Below are 27,897 nucleotides of genomic sequence, written 5' to 3' on the forward strand. Positions count from 1 at the left end.
ATTGACAAAACATCGAGCAAAGAGAATACGACGCTTGCGCTCTCTAACTGAAGTTTTATTAGAAAACACAGTAACTATATACGGTTTCCTGTCTCTCTTGCGCTTTTCCGCAATATGACTGAAGTAGAAGAGTCTTTTTCCGAAAGCCGGTTGCGAAATTACAGTTTTGACAACCAATGAATATTTTTCTTGTTCTAACAATCCGCTTACTGTGAATTGCTGTATGCCAGCAATTGATTGAGGCCGAAGTTCCTGCCAATGCGCCGTTTTGTTCACACACACCAAATTCGGAGGGAAAGGTTTAGAGTAGGATTACGCTTATCCGTGAGAGTGAGTTAGTAGTCTTTAGTAATCAATGGAGCTGACAAGAAGGTCTCTTCGAGGGAGATAGTAAGGTCATGGTGGTCACATTTAGGTGTCAATACCTGCCCCACGAGCAAACTACGAAAGGGATGGCAGTGTGTGTGGGGACCGCGAATCGTCGTTGCTCTGCGTTGTCGAATCCCTGAATGTGGTAACATGGCCTAGAAGGTGTCTTTATGCATTAGTAGTAGCCAGGGCAATCCCACAACATGTTTCACTTTTGGGCCGTCGTCCATGTTGCATTTGCTGCATAGAACTGCGGCCCCGTTTTTGTCGTAATCTTGCCGGTCTTCTGGCTCAGCTGCGAGGTCATCGTGGCTGGGCTTTGCATCAGACAGTCATTTGGCAATTAAATCTGCGGTGAGCACGCAGCCCGTGCGCGCCCTATGTATTAGAACTTGGACTGCATGGGGAAGCCCAGGTGGTAGAGCGTTAGGATTAACAGGAGTCTGCGTCTCGAGGGCACGCCGTATTTCTTGTCTGCTGCGCTGACACGTGCGATCGGGTGGAGGTCATCCGGTGCAGGCCAGACCAAGCGTTGCGGGACGGAGCGGTCGCCGTGTATAATCTCGCTCGCCAGCGCGTACGCAACCTCGTTGCCGATGCTGCCCGTGTGTAACAGTACCCAGTCCACTCTCATCTGCAAGCCATGGTCTCGAGATAGTGCGTGGCTCCATGTTTTGGGCAGACGCGATTGCATGCGTTCTTTTCTGTTATCTAATATTAGGTATCATGCGCTACCCCGAATGACTCAGCACATTTATGTTTTAAGAAGAAAGTCTTTATTGCCTCATCGTTGTCGTCAGCAAAAGTATCACGCTTTTGCGGCGGCTCTAATTGGCCCAGACGGGATGACGTCATGTAGGTGTCGACCAATCACAGAGCCCCAGCACAGTATGCACGAATTGGTTTGTGGGGTTAAATGTCCCAAAGCTACTCAGGCTATGAGGGACGCCGTAGTGGAGGACTCCGGAAATTTCGACCACCTGGGGTTGTTTAACGTCCACTGACATCGCAGAGCACACGGGCGCCTTGCTTTTCGCCTACATCGAAAAGCGGCCGCCGAGGCCGGGATTCGATCCCGCATCCTTGGGCACAGTAGTTGACTGCTATAACCACTGCGCCAACCCGGCGGGATTATACACGAATACATGCCTTATATGGTCATATGCCAACCAATGATCTAATTGTTGATGAATTCGCAAACTACAATTATCTAATTGATAAAACATTGACTAATCAGTCAATTACTTATTCCTAATCAATGCCTAATTAGTTCATAATTGCTAATCTGCGTTAGTTGCGCAATCCCTTGAATTATTGCTAGTCATTGCCGCGCACCCGATAAAATCAACCACACAACAGTAAACGTAGAACAACTTCAAAAATACAAGGTGCACGCTCTCTTGCTGCCAAGCAGAATTTACTGAATAAATGCACTCGCAGAATGTGAAAGAGTAGTCGCTTGCTTTACTTGTTGAAGCATTCATTGCTACATGCGCAACAGCAGCGTAGCAGAACGCAGCACTAAGACTTTCGCCTTTCATCACTTTAGTCTCCAAAGTGTCTTAGAATTTTTTGTTCTTTATTGCTTATTAATTTTTAATTTAAATTTCACTTTTTTATTAGATATATATGTTCCTAAGTTGGTTTGGCTAATTTAGTTTGATATCAATTATATGCATACACAAGCAAATAATCACGGCGTTATTATAGTGCACCAATCACGCATGACAGATCTTCATTTGCGCAGCGTATGTTGATCAAGTACAGGCCTCCATTTTTCCTGCCATGTTACGGACACTTCTGTCAACTGCCGAAAACACCCCAGCCGAAACTCAGATACGACGACGGTTTTTCAAGAGAATGAGCTGTATATGCTTCCGTAATAACCACAGAATGGTCTACTAACATTTGCTTCTGTGCGGTTCATTTTGTGTCGCGTGATATTGTAGCACACATGGTTACTAAAGCAGTCAAATAGTAGAATGCTACCTGTCAATTCTATTTCGAGACACTTTACAATACGCAGTGCGCACATGTTATCTAACGTTCGTGGAGGAACTGAAAACAGTGAAGTGCTGTCCACTCGGGAGAAAGACCCTGAACATCATGAAAAGGGATGAATGGACTTTGTCACGTGGTTGTGACAACGCCGTAAACAACAAACCCATCGATAGTTGCAGGACCGAAATCAACTCTTTATTTTGCGACATGCGGCCAAAAAATATGGGCTTCGACGTTGGCCATAACAATAAACTTGCTCGCTGGTCTTCGAATAGAGAATGCCCGTCGCTCACGTCAACGTTTCCTTTAAAGGCGATGAAGAAGCATCTAGATAAAGCCAGTAACAGTGACTAGCATAACCTAGAAAATTGCAGAAACACATGTGAATGCCCAAAATCTTCAAAATACATCTTTGCAAATCTTGCGTGAAAAAGAAAATGATAAAGCTGCGTCTCGCGACACAGAGCATGAACAAACAAAGAGTATAGAATTGATCCGCGCACTATAATCATAGTGGGAGCTGTCGGAAAAAGCAAGATTTGATTGGTTCGTTGCATTATTCAGCCTTAAAAAGGCATCGTCTCGATGCTTCGAGAACGGCCACAGAAAGGTAAACTAGATATTAAAATTTAAATTGCGGGGGCCTTTAGCGCGGTTAATAAGGTTTCAGGCACACGTGGATGATATCGGGGCGAGCCCGGCACCGTAGGGATGTGGTTGTGGCGTTGGGGATGCCCTAGCAGTCAAGTTCTCCTTTGAGTCGAAGGACTCCGTGTGGAAGTATTCAGAGACTTGGAATGGGAGCAGTTAGGGATAAGAGTAGATGGAGAATACCTCAGTAATCTGCGATTTGCTGGTGACATTGCCTTGCTAAGTAACTCGGGAGATGAGCTGCAAATAATGAATAATGACCTAGACAGGAAAAGTAGACAAGTAGGTTTAAAAATCAATATGCAGAAGACTAAAGTAATGTTCAACAGCCTCGGAAAGGAACGGCTGTTTACGTTAGGTAGCGAAGCACTGGAAGCAGTAGGCGAATATGTCTACTTAGGTCAAGTGGTAACCGCAGATCCGGACCATGAAAAATAAATAACAAGAAGGATAAGATTGGGATGGAGCGAATTTGGCAAGCACTCGCAGATTATGACTAGCAGCTTACCGGTATCGCTCAAGAGGAAAGTATACAACAGTTGCATCTTACCTGTACTTACCTAGGGGGCTGAAACGTGGAGGCTAACCAAGAGGGTTCTGCTTAAGTTGAGGACAACGCAGAGGGCTATGGAAAAAAAATAGTAGAGTTAACATTAAGAGATAGGAAGCGTGCAGAATGGGTGAGACAAATACCTCAAGTTACTGACATTCTAGTGGAAACCAAGAAGAAATGGGCATGGGCAGGACATGTAGTGCGAAGAGAGGATAACCGATAGTCGCTTTGGGTAACAAACTGGATTCCAAGGGAAGGAAAGCGTAGCAGGGGACGACAGAACGTTAGGTGGGCGGACGAGGTTAAGACGTTCGCAAGGGCCAAGTAGATGCAGCTAGCACAGAACAGGATTAATTGGAGAAATATGGGAGAGGCCTTAGCCCTGCAGTGAGTATACTCAGGCTGATGATGATGATGATGATGACTCTGTGTGGCTCGAAGTACCGCGGCAAGTGATTTTCTCTCCGATCGCGACAGTGTATCATCGTCCAAACCAATACTACATATTTCGTCCAATACTATACTTATCTGCATCCTAGAGGCGGTGGAGCGTAAATTATTGGTGTGCCCAGTGTATTCGGGCGAAAGAAGTGTGCTAGCCGCTTTCTTGAAGCGTTTGGACAAGAGGCCTCTGTCGGAGGGACTGCTGCTGGGCGCTTGGTAGGACGAAGGGAAGGGTATCCAGGCAGTGCAGTCTCTGCCGTTTTTTATTCGCCACCGGTCTTGATTCGCACTTGTAAAGCAAGTTGCCGTGCGTGTATATATGTCATATGCTTTCTCCCTCATCGTCACCAATCATGATCCTCTTTCTTCTCCCCTTCCCCTTCCTTAATGCAGATTAGCAGGCTAGATTTTACTCATTCCGACCAATCTCTCCACCTTTCCTTTCAATAAATCCATCAATCTATCTATTGTCGCATGTTGTATCCACGGGCGTCGGTGCGGTTCTTATTATAGTAGGAACAAGCGACGTACATAAGTATACATACTACTGAAGTTGAGCCTGGGCTCTTGCCTTCCGGATGACAAGAAAATACCGTGAATAGCTCCGCCTTGAATGTCTTCCTAACCTTTACAGTTCTCATGATTTTCGAACCAGATTCGAGCGGACTATTTAGGAGAAAATTAGAATTCCCTTAGCTTGACGACGGCGCCCTAGCCATTAAATCCTGCCACGCAGTCGAAGAGGTCCATCTAGTCTTCCGCTTCTTAATTGGGAAGTCCTTGAAGATAGGGGGCTCCCGGGGCTGCAGGAAGACCAGATGTGGCTTTTGTTCGTCGGGCATCTTTGAGGGTATAGGGCTTTCACGGAATTCAGCCCCTCCACCAGAGGTGATGTGATGTTCACAATGCTGCAACAAAAAACGAACCGACAGGTGTAGGACTGGAATAAAGTATTATGCTGACTTATAACCGCTAAAAGCTAAGTATTTCAGCGGCGGAATAACAGCAAACCTGGTCGCTGGTCGTCGAACACAAAATGTTCATCGCATCCATCAACGCTTGATTGAAATCAGAGAAGAAATATCTAGATAAAGCCGCAAGCGGTCGCTAGCATAACCTAGCAAATTCAGCAACACGCGAGAGTGGCTGGAGGCATCGATATACATTTAGGCACAACCTTTGCGATAAAGCAAATGATGAAGCAGCGTCTCGCGATAACTAGCATTAACAAAGTTTTGGTTTGGCTTGTGGGGCTTAACGTCCCGAAGCAACTCAGGCTGAGAGACGCCGTAATGGACGGCTCTAGAAATTTCAACTACTCTGGGTTTTTACCGTGCAGTGACATCGCAAAGCACAAGAGCGCCTTGCTTTGCACCTCCATCAAAAAGCCGCAGCGGCTGTCTGGAGTCGCTCCCGCATCCTTGGGCATAGTAGTCGAGCTCCCTATTCACTGTGCCACCACGACGGGGATAAACAGAGGATACAGAATTGATCCATGCGCTAGAATCCGATTGATACGGCCGCATGCACGCGGCTGTCAGCAAAAGCACAAAATTAGTATGGTTCGTGGCAATATAAAGCTCAGAATGTGAGAGAGGGAGGAGAGTAAGAGGGAAAAAAACAATTGACGGAGAGCGATGTAGGAAGTCACAGTCTGTCAAGCCTGCCCGAAAGTCACCGGAAAGAGGAGCGCCTGGCAATCCATCACCGCCAATGATCGCCGCGGCCATTATTTAAGGATGTCATCAGCGTCAGGGGGCGCGGGGAAGATTTCCTCTTGTACGCCGAACAAATATTCTTTTGTCCCTGTATTTCGAACATGCACAAAAAATACCTGCTACGATCGTTCAGTCCCCCACATTTCTAACTCAGGGCTACTAGACTTTGAGATACCAAGCTGCTTGTAGTTTATGAAATAAACACCAATGCACCGTTGTAAATTTAAAGTTGCTTCACGTCTTCGCATGCAGGGTGGAATCTCGAATTTCAGGACCGGTACAGTATTTGTACGCGTTGGTTGAAAAACTAGTATGAATTCTACGAAAAATTGTTAACATTCAGCCTCACTTTTCGCGGCATCTGATATCGATAATGGGTAGAGATATCTACGGAGCAAGAATGAAAGTTACTTTTTTTTTCATGAACCGTCGAGATAAAACTGGAGGGCTGCGCGCCTGCCTCTGTTGTAAATAATTTAGGGTAACCTGTTACAACCCTTTCATGGATCACTGCCTTGTCTTGGCGGAGGGGCTTGCGAAACTCGATGAAGTCGTGAGCTCTGCTGCGTAGGGCCACCCAAGATAGACAGGTCACGGCAGAGAGTTCTGACAAAATGTGATTCACTGGAGAAGGTAATGGCAACCCACTCCAGTATTTCCTGCCAAGAAAACCCTATGGCCAGTCACAATACCATTAATAATATGGCGCCGGAAGATGAGCCCCCCAGGTTGGAAGGCGTCCCACATGTTACTGGGGATGAACAAAGGGCGATTCCTAGTAGCTCCAGGACGTATGAAGCGGCTGGGCTAAAGCCAAAAGGACGCTCATTGTGGATGTGTCGGGAAGCGACCGGAAATTCCAATGTTGCAAGGAGATATATCACATAGCAACATGGAATTCAAGATCTATGACGCAAGGTAAACTAGATGTCGTCAAGCGAGAAATGGACAGATTTAACATTGATATCTTGGGTATCAGCGAGCTCAAGTGGACCGGAATGGGAGAATTTAACTCCGGCGACCATTATGTATTTTATTGTGGGCACGAATCCAAGAGAAGGAATGGGGTCGCTCTCATAGTAAACAGAAGAATGGGCAAAGCAGTGCTAGGGTACAACCCCAAAAATGACCGAATGATTTCACTTCGGATCCAACGTCACCCTTTCAACATAACAGTTATCTAAGTCTATGCACCGACCACTACTGCTGAAGAGGCTGAAGTTGAGAGATTTTATGCGAACCGTCAATGCCTTTTAGACCACACCCCATCTGCAGACGTCGTTTTTCTCATAGGAGACTGGAATGCTAAGGTCGGGAGTGAAGGAATATCCGGAATTATAGGCAAGGTCGGTCTTGGCGAGCCAAATGAAGCTGGGCAGAGGCTAGTAGAGTTTTGTCAAGAAAACAACCTGACCATAGCGAATACTCATTTTCAACAGCACAAGAGGCGCCTGTACACATGGACTTCACCGGACGGTCTGTACAGGAATCAGATCGATTATATTCTTTGCCGGCAGAGATGGAGAAGCGCTATACAAGCAGCAAAAACAAGGCCTGGGGCTGATTTTGGCACCGATCATCAGCTTCTTGTTGCCAAAGTTAAGCTTCGATTGAGGAAAACGCAGAAAACTAGAAGGCCTTTCAGGTATGATCTGGATCAAATTCCATTAGAATATGCTGTGGAAGTGAGGAATCGATTTCAAGAATAAGATCTAGAAGACCGAGAGCCCGAAGAGATGTGGAATGATGTTGGTGATATAATACAAGAAGTTGCTACTAAGGCAGTTCCAAAGCAAAAGAAATGCAAGAAAGCAAACTGGCTATCTGAAGAGGCTTTGCAAATAGCTGAGGAAAGGAGGATGGCAAAAGCTATGGGGGAAAGAGAAAGATACAAGGTTCTCAATGCAGATTTTCAGAAAATAGCAAGGAGAGATAAGAATGCCTTCCTGAACATACAGTGCCAAGCAGTTGAGGACAACAGTCAATTAAGGAACATAAGAGCTCTCTATAAGACAATGAAAGATATCAAAGGAAGCTTCTGTGCTAAGCTGGGCGTGATAAAGACAAACGAGGCAAAGACCTCACTGAAGCCTCAGAGATAAAGAAGAGGTGGCAAGATTGCACAGAAGAACTGTACAAGAAGGACCCGAATGTGCAAACCCAACATAAGACGGTTGTGATTACTGATCTCGAGCCGGGTATCCTGAAGAGTGAAGTTGAATGGGCCTTAGCCAGCCTTGCTAAGAACAAAGCTAGCGGAATTGATGGCATTCCAGCTGAGTTGCTTCAAAACCTCAACCATGACGCTGTTAACATTCTGCATACATTAGGTCAGAAGATTTGGACAACCCTGCAGTGGCCACAGATTGGAGGAGGTCAGTTTACATCCCCATTCCAAAGAAAGGCAGTGCCAAAGATTGTTCCAACTACCGCACGATCGCGCTTATTTCGCATGCAGCAAGGTGATGTTGAAAATCCCCCATGGTCGGCTGCAGCAGTATGTGAATCGGGAGCTTCCGGACGGGCAAGCTGGGTTTCGCAAGGGCAGAGGAACTAGAGACCAAATTGCCAACCTTCGTTGGATCATGGAAAAAGCAAGAGAGTTCTAGAAACCCATCTACTTCTGCTTTATTTATTATGCGAAATCGTTTGACTGTGTAGATCACAGCAGATTGTGGCAAGCTCTCGAAGAGATGGGAGTTCCAATTCACATCATCGGTCTCCTCAGGAACCTGTATGAGGGGCAAGAGGCCACAGTCAGAACTGGGCATGGTCTTACTGATTGGTTTCCGATTGAAAAAGGAGTGAGGCAAGGCTGCATACTGTCGCCCTGCCTATTTAACCTATATGCAGATTGCATCATGAGGAAGGCCGGTCTGGATGAGTCTTCAGCTGGAGTGAAGATTGCTGGAAAACGTATCAACAACCTTAGATATGCGGATTATCTTTAATGGCAGAAAGTGAAGTGGACCTCAAGAGACTTCTGATGCTCGTACAAGAAGAGAGTGAGAAGTTTGGGCTTAAACTGAACATTAAAAAGACAAGGATCGTGGCGTCTTGCCCTATCAAGTCCTGGAGCATCAAGGGACAAGAAGTAGAAGCTGTGACAGATTTTCTCTTCTTATGCTTCAAGATTACCACGGAAGGAGACTGCAGCCATGCAATTTGGAGACGTCTGCTTCTGGGAAAGAGAGCAATGGTTAGCCTTGACCGCCTAGTAAAGAGCAGAGACATTAGTGTGCAACCAAGATCCGTATAACTCGTGCTATGGTCTTTCCAGTTGTGATGTATGGATGCGAGAGTTGGACTGTGAAAAAGGCTGACCGCCGAAGAGTTGACGCGTTTGAATTGTGGTGCTGGCGAAGACTCTTGAGAGTTCCTTGGACTGCCAGAAGATCAAATCAGTCGATATTGTCGACCATAAACCCTGACTGCTCATTGCAGGGTCAACTTCTAAAGTGAAAGCTCAGCTACTTTGGTCATCGGATGAGAAGAGAGGAGTCGCTGGAGAAAGATTGATGTTGGGAAAGGTTGAGGGTCGCCGGAGAAGGGGTGGCAGCGAACGCGATGGTTAGATGGCATCCTTGAGGCACTGCAGATGAAGTTATGTGATGTTAGGAAGATAGTGAGAGACCGGAACGCGCGGCGTGACATGGTCACGAAGAGTCTGACACGACTGAACGACTGAACTTAACTGAACTGAACCTGTTACAAAATTGAGTCGATGGAAAGATGTAAAATAGATGAGAAAATTCAAGATAGCCACTTTCAAATAATGAATATGACCTGGTAATAAGACGGCTGCGAATATAGTCAGATTATATTGATAGAAGTGGCGAATAAGCGGTCTTATAACGACAACTGAATATACGTAGTCCTCGGACCCTCGCGAGCTGTGCGTATCGTTGCATCTGCACAGGCAGATTCTAGCAAAACCTGCATGTCATCTGAGCCTACATTTAAGCGCTTTCCAGAGATCCAGAGATTATGTGTGTTGACTGAAATCTCCTGACACTAGGAGACACGGCTGAATGAACCCTTTAAATAATTCAGTGCGAAGTTCCATCTTCCATTGTAATGATGCTCTCAACAACATTGACCCGAGAAGTAAGATTATGTGAACAGCCCCTGTGTCTTTTATGTACGATAATTACTCCTAGGAAGTCGTGGCTTGTGGGGATTGGTATTGCTGAGCCATTTAAGCGCGCGTTTAAACATGGACGCCTTTCTTGAAGTACAGGATACTTTTACTTTACTGTTAGGTTTGGTAGTTGTATTTATGCATGGAACCAAACCGCTCAAAAAAGAGTCAACAGTTCGAATCATCCGACGTCAAGGTCAGGAAATTTACTCAAGAAGCAATACAGGGAGGGCGAAGCGAAAATGAGCACGACGCAAGAACGTCAAGCTGGAAGATTCAGAAAAATTTTGAAACTTCGCTTCACTGTTAAACCAAAGCTTTTTGGCGCATAGAGGCTGCGTGGTCAAGAATGAAAGTTCGCTTTCGGTTTGACTAATTCTATTTTATGCTTTTCCAAAGGATGCTGTATATTGGTTTGCTGATCTCAGCTTTCCACCGCATGTTTTTAGCTGGGCCAGAAAGTTAGCAAGCAGCCAGTTGGGCATTACGACCAAACCATTGCCGCCAAGAACGAGGAATGAAGGCCAAAATATTTTAGGGCTGTCGCCACAGTTCACATGGAGGAATACGCCATGTGAAGGTTGGCTAAAGTGCGTTTTCTTAAAGAACCAGAATTGAGCAGCCCATAGGTAACCGAAATGCTTCTTTTGATTACATTGCAACCGTTATCTGACAGATTCGCTGATGTCATTAGAAAAACAGGAACTTCATGTATATGCCAATAAATCACCCTCGTCAGGATTTACTGCAAAGTTTCTACAGAAGCAGAGCAACTTTAGCAGACATAGGTTACAAAAAAAAGAAAACCACGGTACGAACTTGTGGAAGTCACCTCTGTGGGCCAGTAAAACTGAGTGCTTGGCTATTTTATCGCTGGTGCTGAAAAAAAAAAGAACAATATTTGGCTACCGAATAATATTCTTCAATCATCAATGTAAAGTCTAAATGGAAGATGTGATTATGTTTTCAACTGAAAATGAAAATACGCAATAGACAAGGAAAATCAACACCTAGGAGAGACACAAAAACGTGTTTTTCTCGTGTTCTTTAATGGATCTTTTAATGGACCTCAGTGAAGGTCAACATACTCCATGCAACACTGGTTCACAGCCTCAATTTATTTTGAATGTGGGAAGGTTCTAGCAATAGCACAGATATTTTTTTTTTGCTCGAAAACCTGTTTTACTACTTTCGGGAATTCCGTTGAATGGCCCTCAAAAAGGGCGGTAATAAATTTGAAAATTCTCGCGCATTCTTACTAAAGTATATATTTTTAGTTCCATGTAGTCCTTCACCCTAATGCCATTCCGTTTTAAGTGCCATCATTCCTAATATTCTATCACGCAATGTTAAATTGGACTGTCCTGCATTTTACTAGGAAACCAAGACAGACATACGTTTTTTCGTGCAGTAAACTTAAATAAATAAGAATACAAACAGCCCCCATGATGCTCCCTAGGCGCATAACCGGCTTTTGAAAAATAATCTTGACTGCGCTAGAGTGAGGATATGGCGTTTTATTCGTTGATTTTTTTTTTGTCTTTCGTTGCAAGTACTGTGTCGTAATTTGCTTACTACCTTCTTTTCAGGTCTATTAACTTCGGCGGATTTGGAGCACTTTTCGCTCACCAATTGATTCATAACATGCATAAAGAAGGTGAGAACAATCGTTGTATTGAAACTGTAAATCATAATAAGTCATAGCAAGTGCTGTTAGAAATTCAGGCAGCATTGTGCAGACCTCAATGCTAATCTTCCATTTACTAACGTTCAAGTGGTATTAATTGACTTTAAACGACGAGATTATAATGATCTTTTTAGAACTTGGTAGATACGTACTAGAAAACAATTCACTGAAATGAATAGTCCAGGTAGAATGTGCTATTTGTGCTCCTGTAGAGAAGGTGTTTGTTGTTGTATTATTCCCGCATGACAGTTGTTTACCCCATTTGACTGCTCCTTAAAATGAGGCAATTCCGCTTGGCGACACAGATTTTTCTAATAAATGATGGCGTACACCGTATTGTGAAAGCATATACCGAAATGGAGCGAGGTAAATGCATTTCTAAAAAGGAAACGTCAATACTTTTGATTTGAGAAAAATTAAGGTATTGTTCAGATCCGGATATCAAATGAAGAAACAACATACAATTTAAAAACTCTAGAATCTATAGCTAGGAATCTGCAAAAAATATGTCCAGAATATATGAAGTAGTCTATAAATTGCCACTTTCCCAAGTTAAGAAAGTTTCGGATGCCTATCTTGATGTTTTGTTTTTGCAGCTGACCATAGACAAACTGCCATTGTGGAAGGTTAAAGAGATATTAATTCACAAATGTATATAGCGTAATGTGTTTTTTAGTTTACCATAACTGCATCTGTGTAAATTGGTGTTCACAAAAAGGCAACTGATATGTTTCACATAATACACCATGTATAAACATCTTGAGTAAAGCTTTCGTAGCAGATATGAAAAATGGAAATTATTCCCCGTTGCAAGAACGTAATGAAAATGTAGAATGTGTCAAATACGACACATTACCTGTTTTTTATATCTGAGGCCAAAAATATACCCATCACATAAATACATTTTATTTCTCGCACATGTGCTTATCACTTGCTCTTGTGGAATATGTTTACGGCACTCCAAAAAAGTTTAACAAAGAGTAAAGACAGATAATTATTTGTATTTAACGCAACTGATTATCTTTAGACCCGGATTTTATTTTCGCAAAACTGCTAGTTGTGTTATTTTTTTATTTTGCCTACCCGAGTGCCGGGTTTTTGGTCGGAGTGTGTCGTACACTACAACTGAGTCTAAAGATATGAATCCTGTCCTGCGGAAGGCGGTGACAGAATGCGATCTTTGTTGCATGATCTAAATTAAAAATTTTCAATATTGTACGTCTTATCAAAGTAGCCCTTTGGGCTAGCTGCTTCATACTTAGCACATAAAATAGCCACGCAAAAAACCGGCCAGTCGGATTGTTTTGCGTTCCTTTCTTTCCTTTTTGCAGTGGTCTTTAACGTGTTAAATATTAGTATAGGCATATGACCTGGTACCACATGGCAAACTTTAATAGGAAGTGTCAGAGCTAAGATGAGTTTCTCTGCAAGGTGGCTTATTGTGGTCTTCGCATTGCGCGTTTGCATTGGCCTTGGAGTACGATCTCAGCTTTGTCTCATACTGAGGTCCCGGTCGGTGAAACCATTTCACTTCGCTGTGCGGTGGTGCCAGTTTCAAATCTTGTCTTGTGGTCATCAATATTGCCATCGTGTTTAGCGGTGTTGTAATTGTTTCAGCGTCTCCATTCGTCATCGGGAGCGGGGAAGCTTTATTAGCTCGCTGTCAAGCAACATGGTTTCTAAAGGTTGCGGTCTTTATTTCTCCTATGGGGACTAGGGCGTCTTGGTCACACGTAATGACAGCGGTAACGGGAAGTGGGTGCAAAATGGAGATGGGGAGCGGCACGGTTAGGTTGACGATGCGCAATATTCCGTGTTCAAGCAGTCGCCAATTGGATGCGGTAGCTTGCCAAGGCACCTCTCCGTTGTCTTCTTCTCTCACTCTTTTATGTGAAATAATTTTTTGCTCCAACATGCTTTATTGTGCGCCAAGGCGAGGTGTCGGGATTTATTGGTGAAACCGCGAATACCAATTCGTCTGTATGGGCAGTGGTTCAGAATGCGGAGATATACATAAATATAAGAGCATCCTGTACATGCCTGAGAAATATGTTTCCGGAAACCGCGGACACTAGCATGCTCACAACGCTTGTTTAAATGAACTGGCCACAACGCTATCTCAACTGTAAAAAGAAAAATAACAATAATAACATTATAAAATACCGAATGAAAGATTTGGAAGCTTAAAAAGTCAGGCAATAAACATCATATTGGAGAAGGCTCGAAGGCACAAATATAGTGGCTAAGCCACAGAAATGAAAGACCAAGGACGCAGACACGATGGAAAGGGAATGTTCTTGCGCAAATAGAAGGCAAATGACGGCAAATAGCCGCCCGTAGCCTTGCGCAGTTAAATCATGCTATGAGGTCATAGTAAGCTTCTTAGGGCGGCTTTTAGACCTTTTATGGGGGTAACAGATGCGGGAATGTTGATATTTTCTAATCTTGATATATGTTTTCTTACATTGCCAGTTGTTCTGTGTAGGGAGTTGTTACGTCTGTCGTAAGCTGCGATTCAGATGCTCGCTGAGTAGAATCAGATAAGACGAATGTGTTCAGGGAATAAAGACACAACAACCAATTAGTGGCTGGTCTATTCTGCCATACCTCAGAGTAAGTAGACTGCATTCGCAAATGTGGTTTGCAGCGACAGTTATGACTACCGGAAAAGAATAATTATTTATAATATAATTGCGCACATTTACTTGCCGCAAATTTGTAAATGAACGTGCCTTGCGGTGGTTAGAAGGAAATATGGAGTTGGTAGGTGCAATTTTATATATGAATGTAGATTCAAAGACGAGTTGAAGTTAGCGTTCTAATTTTGTGCTGTTAAAATGCGAATATATGGTTGATGCGTAAAAATGGACTCTGAATTTTGTGTCGAAACCGAGGTGAAGAGCCCGCGCTTTAGAGACTGTAAAGGCTTGTTTTCTCTGAGGTTGTGATAATGTGTGTTTATTTACATCTGTAAATAAAGGGCCTATAGCTATATCGTTGTTTATGCTAGATAGAGGATGAGAGGAGTCTGGTGCGAAGTCTCGCTGGAAAGCAAATTTGTAAGCATGTGGCCTGCAAATATTTCATGACTAGGTCCTAGCCTTCTTTAAGACTATCGGGGCGAGCTCGATAATGTTTGCCTCATCTTGCGAAAGTAAAAGAAAGTCTGGCTGTTTTGAATATGCTGTGATAAGCGTCCGACAATCTTACCGACTGGCCCAGTGCCGAACAGATGTGATTCTTCATTTGACCCTCTATGTCACAAGCGCGGAAAGCCAGGTCAACTTCGCGAGCTGAGTCATTACCTGCTATGAAATCAGGCGAGAATGAAGATACTGCGCATTTCATCAAACCATGCTATGCATGACATGTTATTTCATTCTAAGCATAAATACGTTACAACAATTTTCACAATTAGCGTCAGTAAAATCTCTCCAATAGCGGGAATGATGAAGTTAGTTAAATATAAGGTTAGATACTCACCTCTTTTTCAAGATACCTAAGTACTCTTCGTGCGTTTTTCTTTAATAAAACAAAATACGCATAAGAGGCCCTTTCTGGAATCCATAAACCCAGGGTTTCAAGAAAATAACCGTGCAATTTATTTCAAAACAAAATATCACAAAGAATCCATTTCAAGGTCTTCTCTCCAGGCCACATGAGACAATGACGTATCAAATCACCTTTTTTTCTCCTTTAGCGTATAATTTTGAAGAATGACACGCACGCACGCACGCACGCACGCACGCACACGCACACACACACACACACACACACACACACACACACACACACACACACACACACACACACACACACACACACACACACACACACACACACACACACACACACACACACACACACACACACACACACACACACACACACACACACACACACACACACACACACACATATATATATATATATATATATATATATATATATATATATATATATGAAGGAAAGAAGCCAACAGTCGGCAAGGCCAAGGAAAGCGTTGGGGATGGTACTTTATGTATTTTTTAATGTTTACTTGGATAATCACAGAAATTAGTAATGTAATCTGTTTAGGGGAAAGATAATTAAACACAAGAAGAAAAAACAACGTGCCGATAGTGGGAACCGAATCCACGACCTCCGAATATCGCGTCCGGTGCTTTTCCAACTGAGCTACATCGGCCACTCTCCCCCCTGCTACTTGTTTCGGTATTTATGTCGTCTGTATACGAACCTTTGAGAGTGTTCACCAGCGCCACCCTCACCAGCGCCACCCTATATATATATATATATATATATATATATATATATATATATATATATATATATATATATATATATATATATTAAAGCAAGGCAGCAAATTCATTTTTCACTGAGCCTAAAGATAGTAGCAAGCGAAGGCAGAAGGCAGCTGTTTCGCTTGAATGGAGCACAGGCACGAACCCCCAACCCCCCTGTGCACATGGGCTTGCAGTGAGTACGAAAATTAAAAACAAATTCTAATTATTCATTAGTGCAAGACCGAGGAGACGCAAATTCTTCCATTGCAGGTGATATGAAATCACCATTTGCAATGCATGCCTTTTTTGAAGTTAATGCTGAACTTTTCTGCCTGACTGATGATGGTACCTAGGTATTTACCATATGCAACTATAGATTACACAATATTTGGCACCCAAGTTAAGTTCTAGAATTTGAAACATATCACAAAAGCTTGCTGTCAAATTGAGCAAATAGACATTGGCCTCTAAGTAGACCGGTTGCAAATACGCGTACTAATTTATACTAACAAATGTATAATATTGTAGCGGATGACATTGTTTTAACACAGCTGAAGGCATGACAAATGAAAACTTGGCGCAAATGCCTCAGAGCCCATATCAATCGGCGCTCGTCCCGCTGCTTCCATCAAATCCAACGTCTCAGTAGGCCGCTACGCGTCGTAACAATTCCCATGTGCCGACGATTTTCGTCTTCGCAAAAATTAGGCAGATCGACAATAGCAGCGTTTCAGGCGAGTAAGTAAACGACTTGTGTCCTGAGAAAACGACGATTCTCCGTCGTCATTTTGGCGACGACGCACGTCATTCAGTCGGCCCAATATTACGAAGGGGCCATCTTACTTGTGCAGAAACTTCTCAATCTCCCCTTGCGAGTAAGTGTCCAAAGCCAGACCAAATCTCCAGGGGAGTAACTTACTGCACTATCACGCAGACTGTAGTATTCTTTCGCGCGCCATTGAGAGGCCAGTGGGCATAAGCGGGATTTAGGACTGCCGTTCACGTCACGGCAGAGTATTTAAGCAATGTACGTGTTGTCGTTTGGAGAAAACAGAAATATGGTATAGATGAAAACGCGGGGAGTTCTGGCACATGTTAAATACAAGAAGGAATACCCCATAACCCCATAACCTCATAATGTTCCATATTTTTAGGCATACGTCACATACGATAGCACTGCGTCCTAGTGGCGATGATCAGATGAGACGCATATAGACAATGCGGTTGTAAGTGTGCGCTTTGTGCGCTCGGTTAGACTGTTCGTCTGCGAGTAATGCGATGTCCACTTTCGGTAGTCTGATCCATAATTCCGGAGCATTTATTTCAGGACATCAGCAATAAATTGCCGCTTCCGATCACTTTTTATAACACAGGGTATGCCATGGCGGAAAATAACAATGTGTAGAGGGAACAACGAAACACCAGGAACCTTTATTTTGGCGAGACAAGCGGTCTCTGCGAATCTTGTGAGATAGTTTACCTATACAATAAGCCGGCGGTGGCCATCTAAAGTCATTGAATAAGGCCCAAAAAGGTCAATGTCAACCTTTGAAACGAAGAACTAGGGGGTTTGACGAGCTGCAAAGGGTCAGCTGGCGTGGTGGTGCTTGCCTTAAGTCGTTGGCATTCTTCAAATGTGGCAAGATGCTGCTTGATTGCCTTATTAACTCGCCGCCAATACAAAAGCTGACGAATTCGGTGCAGGGTACGAGAGAAGCCTAGATGTCCAGATGGGATGTCATTGTGCATAGCGTGCAAAATATGCGCGCGGAGACAATCTGGCACGACCAAAAGCAGTGCAGCGCCGTCGATTGAGTAGTTCTCGAACAAAAAACTATGTTTTATGGTAAATTGCATTGAATCTGCTCTTCTACTTATTTTATAAGAAGCTGCAGTGAGAGGTCGCTGTTTTGATCTCGCATAAAAGTCGCCGTACTGGGAAATGTCGGAGTGAAAAGGCTAAACACTCTTCGAAACAGTCTTCATTATTGTCTGAAGTCAGCAGTGGGTAGCGTAACAAGCAGTCTGCATCACTGTGATGTCGCTCAATTTTGTACGCGACACCAAAGATATATTCATGTAGGCGTAGCGTGCAGCGCGTCAGACGACCATAAGGACCGCGGAGTCCATGTGCCTGCATAGAGAATGATGGTCAGTAACGGTAGTGAACTGGCGTCTGTATAGATACAGTCGGAAATTTTGCAGAGCGAAAACGACGGCGATCCATTCATATTCGATGACAGTGCAGTTGAACTGACATTTTATAAACATGCGGCTTGCGTACGCAACAACGTAGTCTGCCCCATCGTGTGAAAGCTTCTGAATGTTTTCACAGGAGTGCCAGCATTTCTGATTTCAAGTCTTAAACCGATTGAGCTTCGCTTGTGACATCCTCCCTGTACAACTGCCAGCCACGATTTAGTACCTATTATAAGCACGCCTTTTACTGAAAATCATCGTAGAAAATTTAATTTCGTTCTGGACTCTTGCCCTCAGGCCGATGATAACAAGCAAATAGAACACACGGCGACTATGCGCGCGTACACTCAAGCTCAACCAAATGCTTACGGTCATCGCAGGCAAAAGAGTTCGACATTATCTCCAGATCAAGCGCTTGGGCATCTTGGGGCTTATTGTCAATGTCTTATTTTGTTCCCGTTATTTAAAGTTGATCAATAAACACTGACCGCCATAATAGCAATTTGGAACCTTTGCCAAGTGACTAATGAATCTTATTAAAAATAATATTTACACTTCCTTGTGCCCCTTAATCTCGAAACCTACACTGCCCTGGAGCTGTCTGCTTTGCTTTGTTTACTTCCAGGAAATTAATAAACAGCAACCCTACCATCCAGATCTTAATCAATTTCGAAAAATCTTTGAATAATTCGACGCCATTTCTCGCTGTTTACAAATACAAGCGATACTAATGAACGCGTTGCCATGATAAAGAAAAATGAATTTCTTTGAGTGAAAATACAAATTCTACTTCTTGATATTTTGTTGTATTCGACACTGAAGGTGACTGCAGATATGCTGATGAAGTGAACACATGTGGCCTGTTTGGCAATGATGACGCTATTTGCAAGAACAATTCCGAGTGTTTCTTGGAGCAGTACAAGAATGCCATTACGCCGGTGAGTAGCGATTACTTCAGAGTTCAAAACTGCACTTTAAGCAATACAAAATATTGCAATTTAAGGAGTGTTCTTGCTGCCTTGTGACAGTGCACTGATAATACGTACTTGGCGAAGAGGCGCGCACATTTTCAGAGTCGCTGGTTTATTTTCGAGAAACCTGAGACAGGCATGTACGAAAACCGGTGTTTTATTTTAAATTTCCCCAGCGGTAAGGACAATAAGCTGCACTCTTCGTGCCCATTGGCGATATTGATTACGGAATGCCTTCATATCAATGTTGCGTGCGCTGGTAAATTAACATTTATATGATCGCTGCTTATTACGCCAGATTTCGCCAACCTCATCAGGTGTGACAGTTTGACTTTGAAGCTGACCACGCTGGACATCACAGCACACATATAAAACCCCGCTCTAAGCAAGCCGTATGTACCCTATGAATGCGTATCCCAGGGGTAACATGAATCCAACGGTCCTCTCCGGTTCACCGTCCCATAAAAATTAGAAGCGATAGTTAGGAGCTTCTGCCAAATGTAATGTCAGGAAACCCTGCGTAAAGTTAGTGATCGGCAATATAAGCCGCAGCCTACTCCTGAAAGCGCCATGCTGACAATGTCGACGCCGTACTTTCTGTGAATGCGGCGTTTAATGATACCGCGTTAGTATTGGCATGGTATTGCGGCCCGACACACGAGGCGCCTCAACTCGTCCAGCTCCTCGTATGTCTCCAGCGAGGCCAAATTGGTTCCTTTCCGGGCTGTGTGGTGCTGTTGACGGTGACTGTAGAGGCCTGAGAAATCTCACATGAGCTAAAATTCATGGCGTCTTCTCCTGCCTGCAAGTAAAGCCTTTAAAATGTGAGGAGGCTTCAGGGGTATTTCTGGTCTCCGCTACTGGTTTACTAGAGCCTGCGGCAGCGCCATCTGGTGACCAAGTCGTAGGTGGAAACATATCCGGATCGTGTCCGGTTTGGGAGCAGCTTGCACCTGGTGGAAAGCTGGGGCTTCATTTCAATACATGGCAGTCTTGAACACAAGCGCCCTTCATCTTTATGGCGTTGACGACGCCATTCCTGATCACGTACGGTCTGTCTGAAGCATTATGGGCACCTTCAGGTTCCCGCGCTGGCAGCGGTGTACACTTTTTTGTGGCTATGCTGCCAGAGCTACAAAACCAAAACGCATCAGCTCACTGCGCAGCAGAATAGAGTTCCTTGAATAGAGATCGTGCTCTGGAATAGCGTATCAACACAGAAATGCCTATGATGTTATTGCATTAAGAATTGCACAATATATGTAAGTACAACATGTTAGCGTACTGCATTTAAATTCAGTGCATGGCACCATGCCGGCAGAATGGCGGCGCCATCTGCCGCGAATATTTCGAAGCGTACGTCGGCTGCTCTGCGTCTACCGTTCGGTTTCTGCACGCTTTCGCAATACGCTTCTCTCGGCAACATACGTAGCACGTGATATTCACTAACAGTGAATGTAGTTCACTTGGACCTTAAGTTGTGTAAAGAAAGACATTTCTGCATCGTTAGGGCTCGGAAGCTATTGTGTGAGGTGAACCAGGAAATGAAACGGATACCATACCTGAGGCCAGATAGGCCAGAGCGACATGGTGTAGTAGCACCATGAGGAAAGTTCCGCCCCCGTAGCCTTGGCTGCATATATCCAGAAACACATATCAGAGAATATGAGCCAGTTCTTTGCCCACGTGCCCCGCATGTCCCGAGATCCAGTGCATTGTTATGACTGTCCTGAAAAATTTCTTTGATCGTCTTATGATTGTATTATGTCATGCGTGGTTGTACTTATTCTTGGCGAACCTATGCTGCATATCAGCGCTTCGGCACAGTCGAACAGTATATCATTCTTTTAGGAACCTCCAGTCAGGGTGGGCATCAGTTACTTGTAATAATGGAGACGTTTTGATACAAGTTTTAAGCTTGAATGATTTCTAAGGACAAGAAGCAATTTTAACAGTGAAAGCAGGTGAATGTAGCTATTTCATGCCATGTCACTTTTAGGAGCAATGATAATCATGCTACACTCAATGGACCAACTGAACATGCATACCATGTCTTTACTGCTTCAGCAACTGCTGCGTGGATTTCTACGGCCTTCACTAGGATTATATTAACCAGAATACATTATCCTGTTCGTATAAATTTACTGTTATCTAGATCACTTTTGTTGAGTGACAAAGCCAAAGCTTTTAAGCGTTCGTACAATTGACAGCCTGGCGATTGCATTTCATGCGCGAGTCAGCCACTAGTTTGCGAAGTGTGTGGGGGGAACGGCGATGACTGTCGTCGTCGGAAAGACTTGCTAACCTAAGATTTCTCTTTCTTGCCCCTAGCGGCGTTCTCCTGATCCTGACCTGCGCCAGATGAAACAAAATATTCAGAAATGAGCCATATCAAATATTGGCCGTATATAATAATGTACCATATTTCCCTCAGCTACAATATGTTGGTTTCATTTGATTTGTGGGGTTTAACAACTAAAAGCTACCCATTGAAAGTTGCTTTTACAAACAAATATTCATTTATTGTCGCAAAGTTTTCTTAATTTATGGCATGGCTGTTGTTTCCATGACCACATTCACGTTTATTATCAGGAGCGAAAGCCCATGAGATGCGTATTTTAATAAAGAAAACCTTTGTAGCACTCATTAAATAACAAGGTGACAACCACTTTATGCGAAATCGTCTTCAATTGTAACATGCATGTTCTTTCATACTTTCATAAATCTCTTGTTACTAATGCGCCGAAAATATTTTTTTTTCCAAATAGCATCCATTTCTTTGCTTAACCGGGGCTTGTTGCACGGGTACTTTGTTTTTCCTGTCCTTTCTCTACAAACTCGCACGAAAGTTTACCAAGACGAATGATTCTTGGTGGGTGTTCGAAATACAGAGGGCGCTCGTCTTCGTCCGTTTAATATAGTTGCACCTGGAACAGTTTACAGTTGTGCACACCACCGGAATTAATTTTTTTATTTTCTGTTGGCTTTCATATGCTGTTCTTAATTTGAACAAAGTAAATAAAAGATTTTTCTATCTGCTGTACTTGCTAGCAGCTAAATCATGGCCAGCACAAGGCAAAAGATCAGGGGGAGGAAGGAAAGGAAGGGGGAAAGAAGAATGTACAGGGGTATATGTATGTAAATAAAGCTTAGAAAATATAAATAACTGTAAAGATAGAGCATTGCTCCAATGCTATATGCGGATCTTTGAATTTTCAAGACACCTTGAATGCAAAAGACTGCGTAGGGTGTGCGCTGAGTATAATGCCCTGGTGCCCCCGCTCCAATCACTGCATCCCCAAATACCGGAAAGGAGGACAGACGAGGCGCGATCTGTTTCTGGGCTATCGTCTCCCTCACCGTGGAAGCCGCCTATAGGTTGAAGTCTCTGCCAAAAAAAATATCGATATGCCCAGTCCCATTATTAGCGAACCTTGATACGATATTGAGCAGTTTTCCACATTTTGGTCAGCTACCGCAGCTACCCAGCAGCTTCTTCCAAATTGTGAAAAGGTATTCCCTGACCTCAACGCTAGTGGCCAGGGGAACGGTGGATGGTTGTCTACCATTAGAATGAAGATTCGGTGTCGTTCAACTGGCGTTCCTTGTATGACATAGTACTGCGTCCTGGTCAAAGAAGCCTGGAAGTCAGCGAAAACTAGTTCAGAGGAAATACCGACTGCTCGCTGGAGACTAAATGCAAGAGATGTTGTTGTATGGTCACGTCATCGGCTTATTTGCATTGTGGACATCGGGAACAGTTGCGGCGCCGCGCACTAGCTTCGGCATCACTACATTGAACAAAAATAGGGACAAAATGGCCTTATCAGATATAGCGCTCCTATCCTGAAATATCGTGTCTGCGCAACCTGAGCGGACCTTTTACGGTCGAATCTGCAAGGAGCTCCGTAAGAAATTCTTCATTTTTGCCTGGGTAGCTTCTGTTGATGCAGTCAAGAACGAAGTTGGAGTGACGAGTGATTGAGTCGAAGACATTGCGAAGTTCTACTGCAACCATGGTTTGGGGTCCCTTGTGACATGTCTTTCCTAGACCCCGGCGCAGCAACGACGTGCTGTCATGCGCCCTCATGTTTTCTATGAATAAAACTTCTCCGGCATGAAAGTAAAAGTTCTCGTCATCAAGGTGGAGATTTATTCAACTTGCCAGTATTTTTCGAGGAGCTTGCAAACAATGGAGGGTATTTAATTTAGGCGCAGATTCGCTTTGCGTGAGGCATGTTTTCTGGGCTTTGTATTCGGCTCACTTCATGTTTTAATGAAGCCGGTATCTCACAAGGTACACAAATTTCATTGACGCTCATAAGTAGTTGCCCGCACTATGAAACAGCGAAGTTCTCGATTCTTGTCCATGCCAATCCATCCTTTCACAGATTGGTCTTCAATGTGACCAATTCGGCAGCTGTTCTGGGCTCGGCAATCATGAATTTTGTCCCTATAGGCTTTAACTCGTCCTCGTGATCTGGGAAATAGGAGCTATCAGATGTGGTGGTGGAAGTTTGCTTTAAAAACTCATAGCCGCCTCTTATACACATTCCTCATAGCTTAGAAAGCGCCAGTTGGGTTTCACAGGAAGCCTCAAAAACAGCAGAAATAAGAGATTCTCCAACACCTGTGTGCCATGGGTTGCCCGGCCCGCGAATAATTGCAGCAAATTAAATAGCTGATTGTTCAACTTACCCCGACCTGATACGCATGCGACCGTAACTGGCTGCAATACGATGCGATGCAATAGTGCTCTCTAAACAAGGCTGGGACGAGTACTGCGAGTCATTCCTTCACTGCACTGGCGCATGAAAACTCTGTCTATATTCGGCCCCTCGTCAGTTGGGGAAAGCTCCAGGATACGGTGGAAGTGATGTTATTCGGCAGATAATGCGTCTGTTTCTACAGGCTATTTTATGACCTCCCAGAACTGTTTGCTAGAAGTTGTAGTGCACGCACTTCTGCCGTTATTCCTGCCGGTCATTTAGTTCGATACGTACAGGATAATGGCTGGAGCTGCACTGCGTCGGTACGCGAGACAACCTATTTACGGCCTTAGCCATCGACCTTGTTAGGTATGTGTTTGTGTCCCATTGTTCAGCATTTTCGGTCCGTCGTGTTGGCTGGTGGAAATCTTGACAATTAAAGTTCTGCCTCGTTGACTTCCCCCCAAAATGGCCTCCACAGCTAAGCGGGAGGTGGTATCCACAAGCTACATGCACTGTAATAAAGTCCCCCTCATACCGGCAGCATTATGCGGGTACACAGCGCGCTGGCGATTCATCCATGTGATCTTACATTATCAACGTTTGGCGAAGTGGTGCAATAATATATGTACGTCGACACCACTATAAGCTAGCAGCAGCAAAATCATAGCCGTGTAGCTAACACGTCTTGCATTTCTAGTCGGTTCCAAATACCGCTGTAGATATCTGGCTGTGCGCTGTCTTGAGCACATACATGCACAATGGACTCGATAAGTGTCTGTGGTGTTCCACAGCGGAACGCATTGCTTGTACTCAGCGTTTGATAACGTTATGCTACGCGGCGAGGTGCTTATACCTAGCGCAACAGAATCTGCTGTGCTGGCAACTAAAAGTTGATGATGTTTACTCTTTCCAAATCCACTAAACAACTGCCGAACAAGCGCCGAAATCTGACCGGTCTCACTGTGCAAAACATCAGGGAGCACTTTGATGACCTAAAGTGTGCACACACAATTATGCATGAAAGGGGACACCATTATTCTCTGCAAACGAAACACTCAACGGGCACTTAGGACTGCCTTTGCAATGAAGGAGAAAACGGGCTCAACGAGGTCGTCCCCATGTTCCCTCTTATGCGCCTTGTCCATTGTAGCCTTTATGCTTTTCTCAGCACCCTACCTCTAGTAATTCTCCCCTTCTGATTACTTCCTCTCACTCATCTGTCTTCCTCTCGCTGACGGAACCCGATATGCTAGCGCACTCCATTTGTCAGGGTGGACAACGCAACCTATTGGGAGTATATATGACCCTTGTTCGAATACCAGTTGCTAACCACCCTTCAACCTCATGCACAGATATATACCTGGTAAAAGAGAAGTGATCCGGCATTACACCATCGGAAAAGTTACGTCACAATGCTTATGCAATAAAGAGTAATCTGGCGCACATAGAAGTCAGTTACAAAGCCTAGACGAACTACATCAAAGCCAGGTGAATTTTCGTATAATGAGGGTAGCGAACCTTTTCAGTAAAATAAACTTTCAAAAGTAAAAGTTAAACAAAATCCTCGTGCACGTTTATTGAAAATGTCGTTGGCGACAAGTTATTTGGCAAAGAATGAAGAGACATCTTCGCAAGAATGAACTTTGTATTGGGATAATTTCGCCCGCAAAAGAACTAAGCAATTGGCGGCAGCGATAGCAACGATCGTGCTCAGCGATTGTCGATCAACGAATGCCCGTTTAACTTGTGAGCGCTGAATTTAAAAGCGGAGTAGAACGATCTCGATAAAAGCACGAGCAGTGACTAGCGTACCCGGGAACATTGTAGAAATGCAAGCGCTTGGCTGGAATCCTCCGAGATACATCTCAAATCATCTTCCACAAGAAAGGAAACGATAACGACGCGTCGTGCGACAACGAGCATGAACAAACAAAGTATACAGAAGTGATCCGCGCGTTAGATTCACAATCGTAAAACCTAATGCCGGCATCTGTCGACAAATAGTAAATAAAGATTTGAATGGTTCGCGGCAATATGTCACTGGTTAGAATATCTGTTGCTAACGAGCCTCCAACCTCACGTGCAGGTAGATATGCCTGGTAACAAAATAAGTGATTTGGCATTACCCCAACGGAATAGTTACGTCACAATGATTATACAATAAAGAATAATCTGGCGCACATAGAAGTCTATTAGTCACAAAGCCAAGAACAGCTGCAACAAAACCAAATGTGTAATGAGGGTAGCGAACGTTTTCTTTAAAATGACCTTTAAACACTAAAAGGTAAATAAACTCCTCATAAATGTTTAATTCCGGAATAATCTCGCACCCATGGGTAACACTACACCACCTTCAAAATGTTTACCTTAGTACTTCTCCACAGAACTGCCTGGTCTCTTCTCTGTCCCGGAAACTACACCGAATGTGGTATTTTTCCCGAAGCCCAAGGCTAATTAGAATAATGGTTCACCTTTTGTCCACCTACACAGCGACAATGGCTAGGTTTGACCATTTGGTGAATCAGGGCTACAGACAACTAATACTTCAATACCCTTTCCTTCAAACTATACTATGCACGGATCACCATGTGGTGATTGTCTGTTACATTACTACGGTATTTTATAGTAAAATACGATCCGTCGCATTATATCGTTCAATTTCTTAAGAAGACTGAAGGCTAAGAGGCGAAAGTATAGGTTTCAAAAGGTACGCAAAGGACACATACGCGTTTCTTCACTGTATTGAAACCGTAACTTTTAGTTCAATTTTAGTCAATAACACGAGTCACAACAATAACAGTTTCGTCTTACGTCACATTATCTTACAAAACATGTACATCATTTCTCATTTCCCGGAATTACCGCGCGCAGAGCTGCTTATAACTATGTTGCAACATGAAATCCAGGATTCAGTTCCTTCATTTTTTTTTTCAGAGAATGCAAATATAAAGACTTTCAAACTCATTGGATATTTTGGGTTAGGAAGTTGGCTTGATTTCGTTGGTTCATTTTTATCGATGAAAAGAAAACTGGAAGCAAACTCACTTAGTTTGTAATGTGGTGTTTTTTTTTTGTTGTTTTGATTGCATGCTAGGATACAAGGTGAGCCTTTATGCAAAGATCTGCAACATCGGTGACTGGGAACGTTAGTGTTACCGCCCTGTCCCATGTTTGTTCTATTTTAGTGCACTGTACGATACCGATGGGACAGCGATGAGTTTGTATCGAATCCACAGATAAACCAATGATCATATAAACAACGTTATACGTGGCATCTGCAGATGTGTGGTGGTTTGTCTAATTTGCGTCTATGTGATGGAAGTTGGGGCTGTCATGCTTGGATGATGTGAGTGATGAACTGGGATGATTGTGCTGCTAACATTTTATTGTTGGCTTGACCTCTGCTTGGGAAAAACGGCCGGGCTAGAGGGAAGTACGTGGGAGTAGCAGAGGAAGTTGTGGTGGAATGTTGAAGAGGAAGTGAGTGTTCCATTTCATACTACAGTTGGCAGTGCCCCTACGTTGTCTCTATCCACGGGCTTGTGTAAGTTGCGCCGCAGTTCTGAGTACTATGCAGCACCAACTCGCCCCTCAAGCTGTTATTTCACATTTTTCCGCATTGCTACGCACTATGTGTAGCTATAATATAAACATACTTATCCTATATACGTTTGGGTGTATTTTTTTTGCAATTGGGGATATTCAACAAAAAATAAGTTCATTTCCACGTGTAGGTAAAAATGTCGGTAAAGCTATGTGTGCCTATATTTCTTGCAACCTTACTTTCTTGTGTTATCAAAGATATTTTATTGAGAGTTAAACCAACCCATTTTCATATTCTTGTTTCCGGCACAATTCATGAAACTGGAGGCAATGTAGCCTGCAATGCAGCCTTTAAGCTCAATTAGAGATTTATGTTGATTAGAGGATATGCAACAGTGACCAACAATTGAAACATTATCTACAATATTCGGAACTGACATATCGTTGACGTCTGTCTCTTGTTAGGGCTTCGCTAATTCGCATATACTTGTTTTTGTGTTTTCTCGCGTTGTACATGAGATTTCATGTAACTGTTCTTAGCTGCAAATTTCATTTTGTGCTCCGAACTTTGTGAAATGCTGTTCAGATTATCTTATGCATTACATAAAATTTATTTTCTTTC

General features: G+C 43.6%; 1 protein-coding gene across 5 annotated transcripts in view; it reads left to right on the forward strand.

The window, feature by feature from the left end:
* Window positions 1-27,897, forward strand: part of LOC146188585 (membrane metallo-endopeptidase-like 1) — a 158,133-nt gene that overhangs the window by 100,708 nt on the left and 29,528 nt on the right. For 4 of the 5 annotated variants that reach the window (XR_014707559.1, XR_014707560.1, XR_014707558.1 and 1 more), the window contains 2 exons: window positions 11,467-11,534; window positions 18,872-18,987. Coding sequence is in view for 1 of the 5 variants with exons in the window: in XM_084603858.1 (XP_084459984.1) it covers window positions 11,467-11,534; window positions 18,872-18,987; window positions 21,352-21,405 (238 nt within the window). In the remaining 4 variants the exon portion in view is untranslated. Of the gene's footprint in view, window positions 1-11,466; window positions 11,535-18,871; window positions 18,988-21,351; window positions 21,472-27,897 lie in introns of those variants that run through there. The other variant, XM_084603858.1, reaches the window with a different exon arrangement.

Source organism: Amblyomma maculatum, chromosome 5 (genome assembly GCF_055883805.1).
Source record: "Amblyomma maculatum isolate TAMU_Amacu chromosome 5, ASM5588380v1, whole genome shotgun sequence".
Taxonomy (NCBI): domain Eukaryota; kingdom Metazoa; phylum Arthropoda; class Arachnida; order Ixodida; family Ixodidae; genus Amblyomma; species Amblyomma maculatum.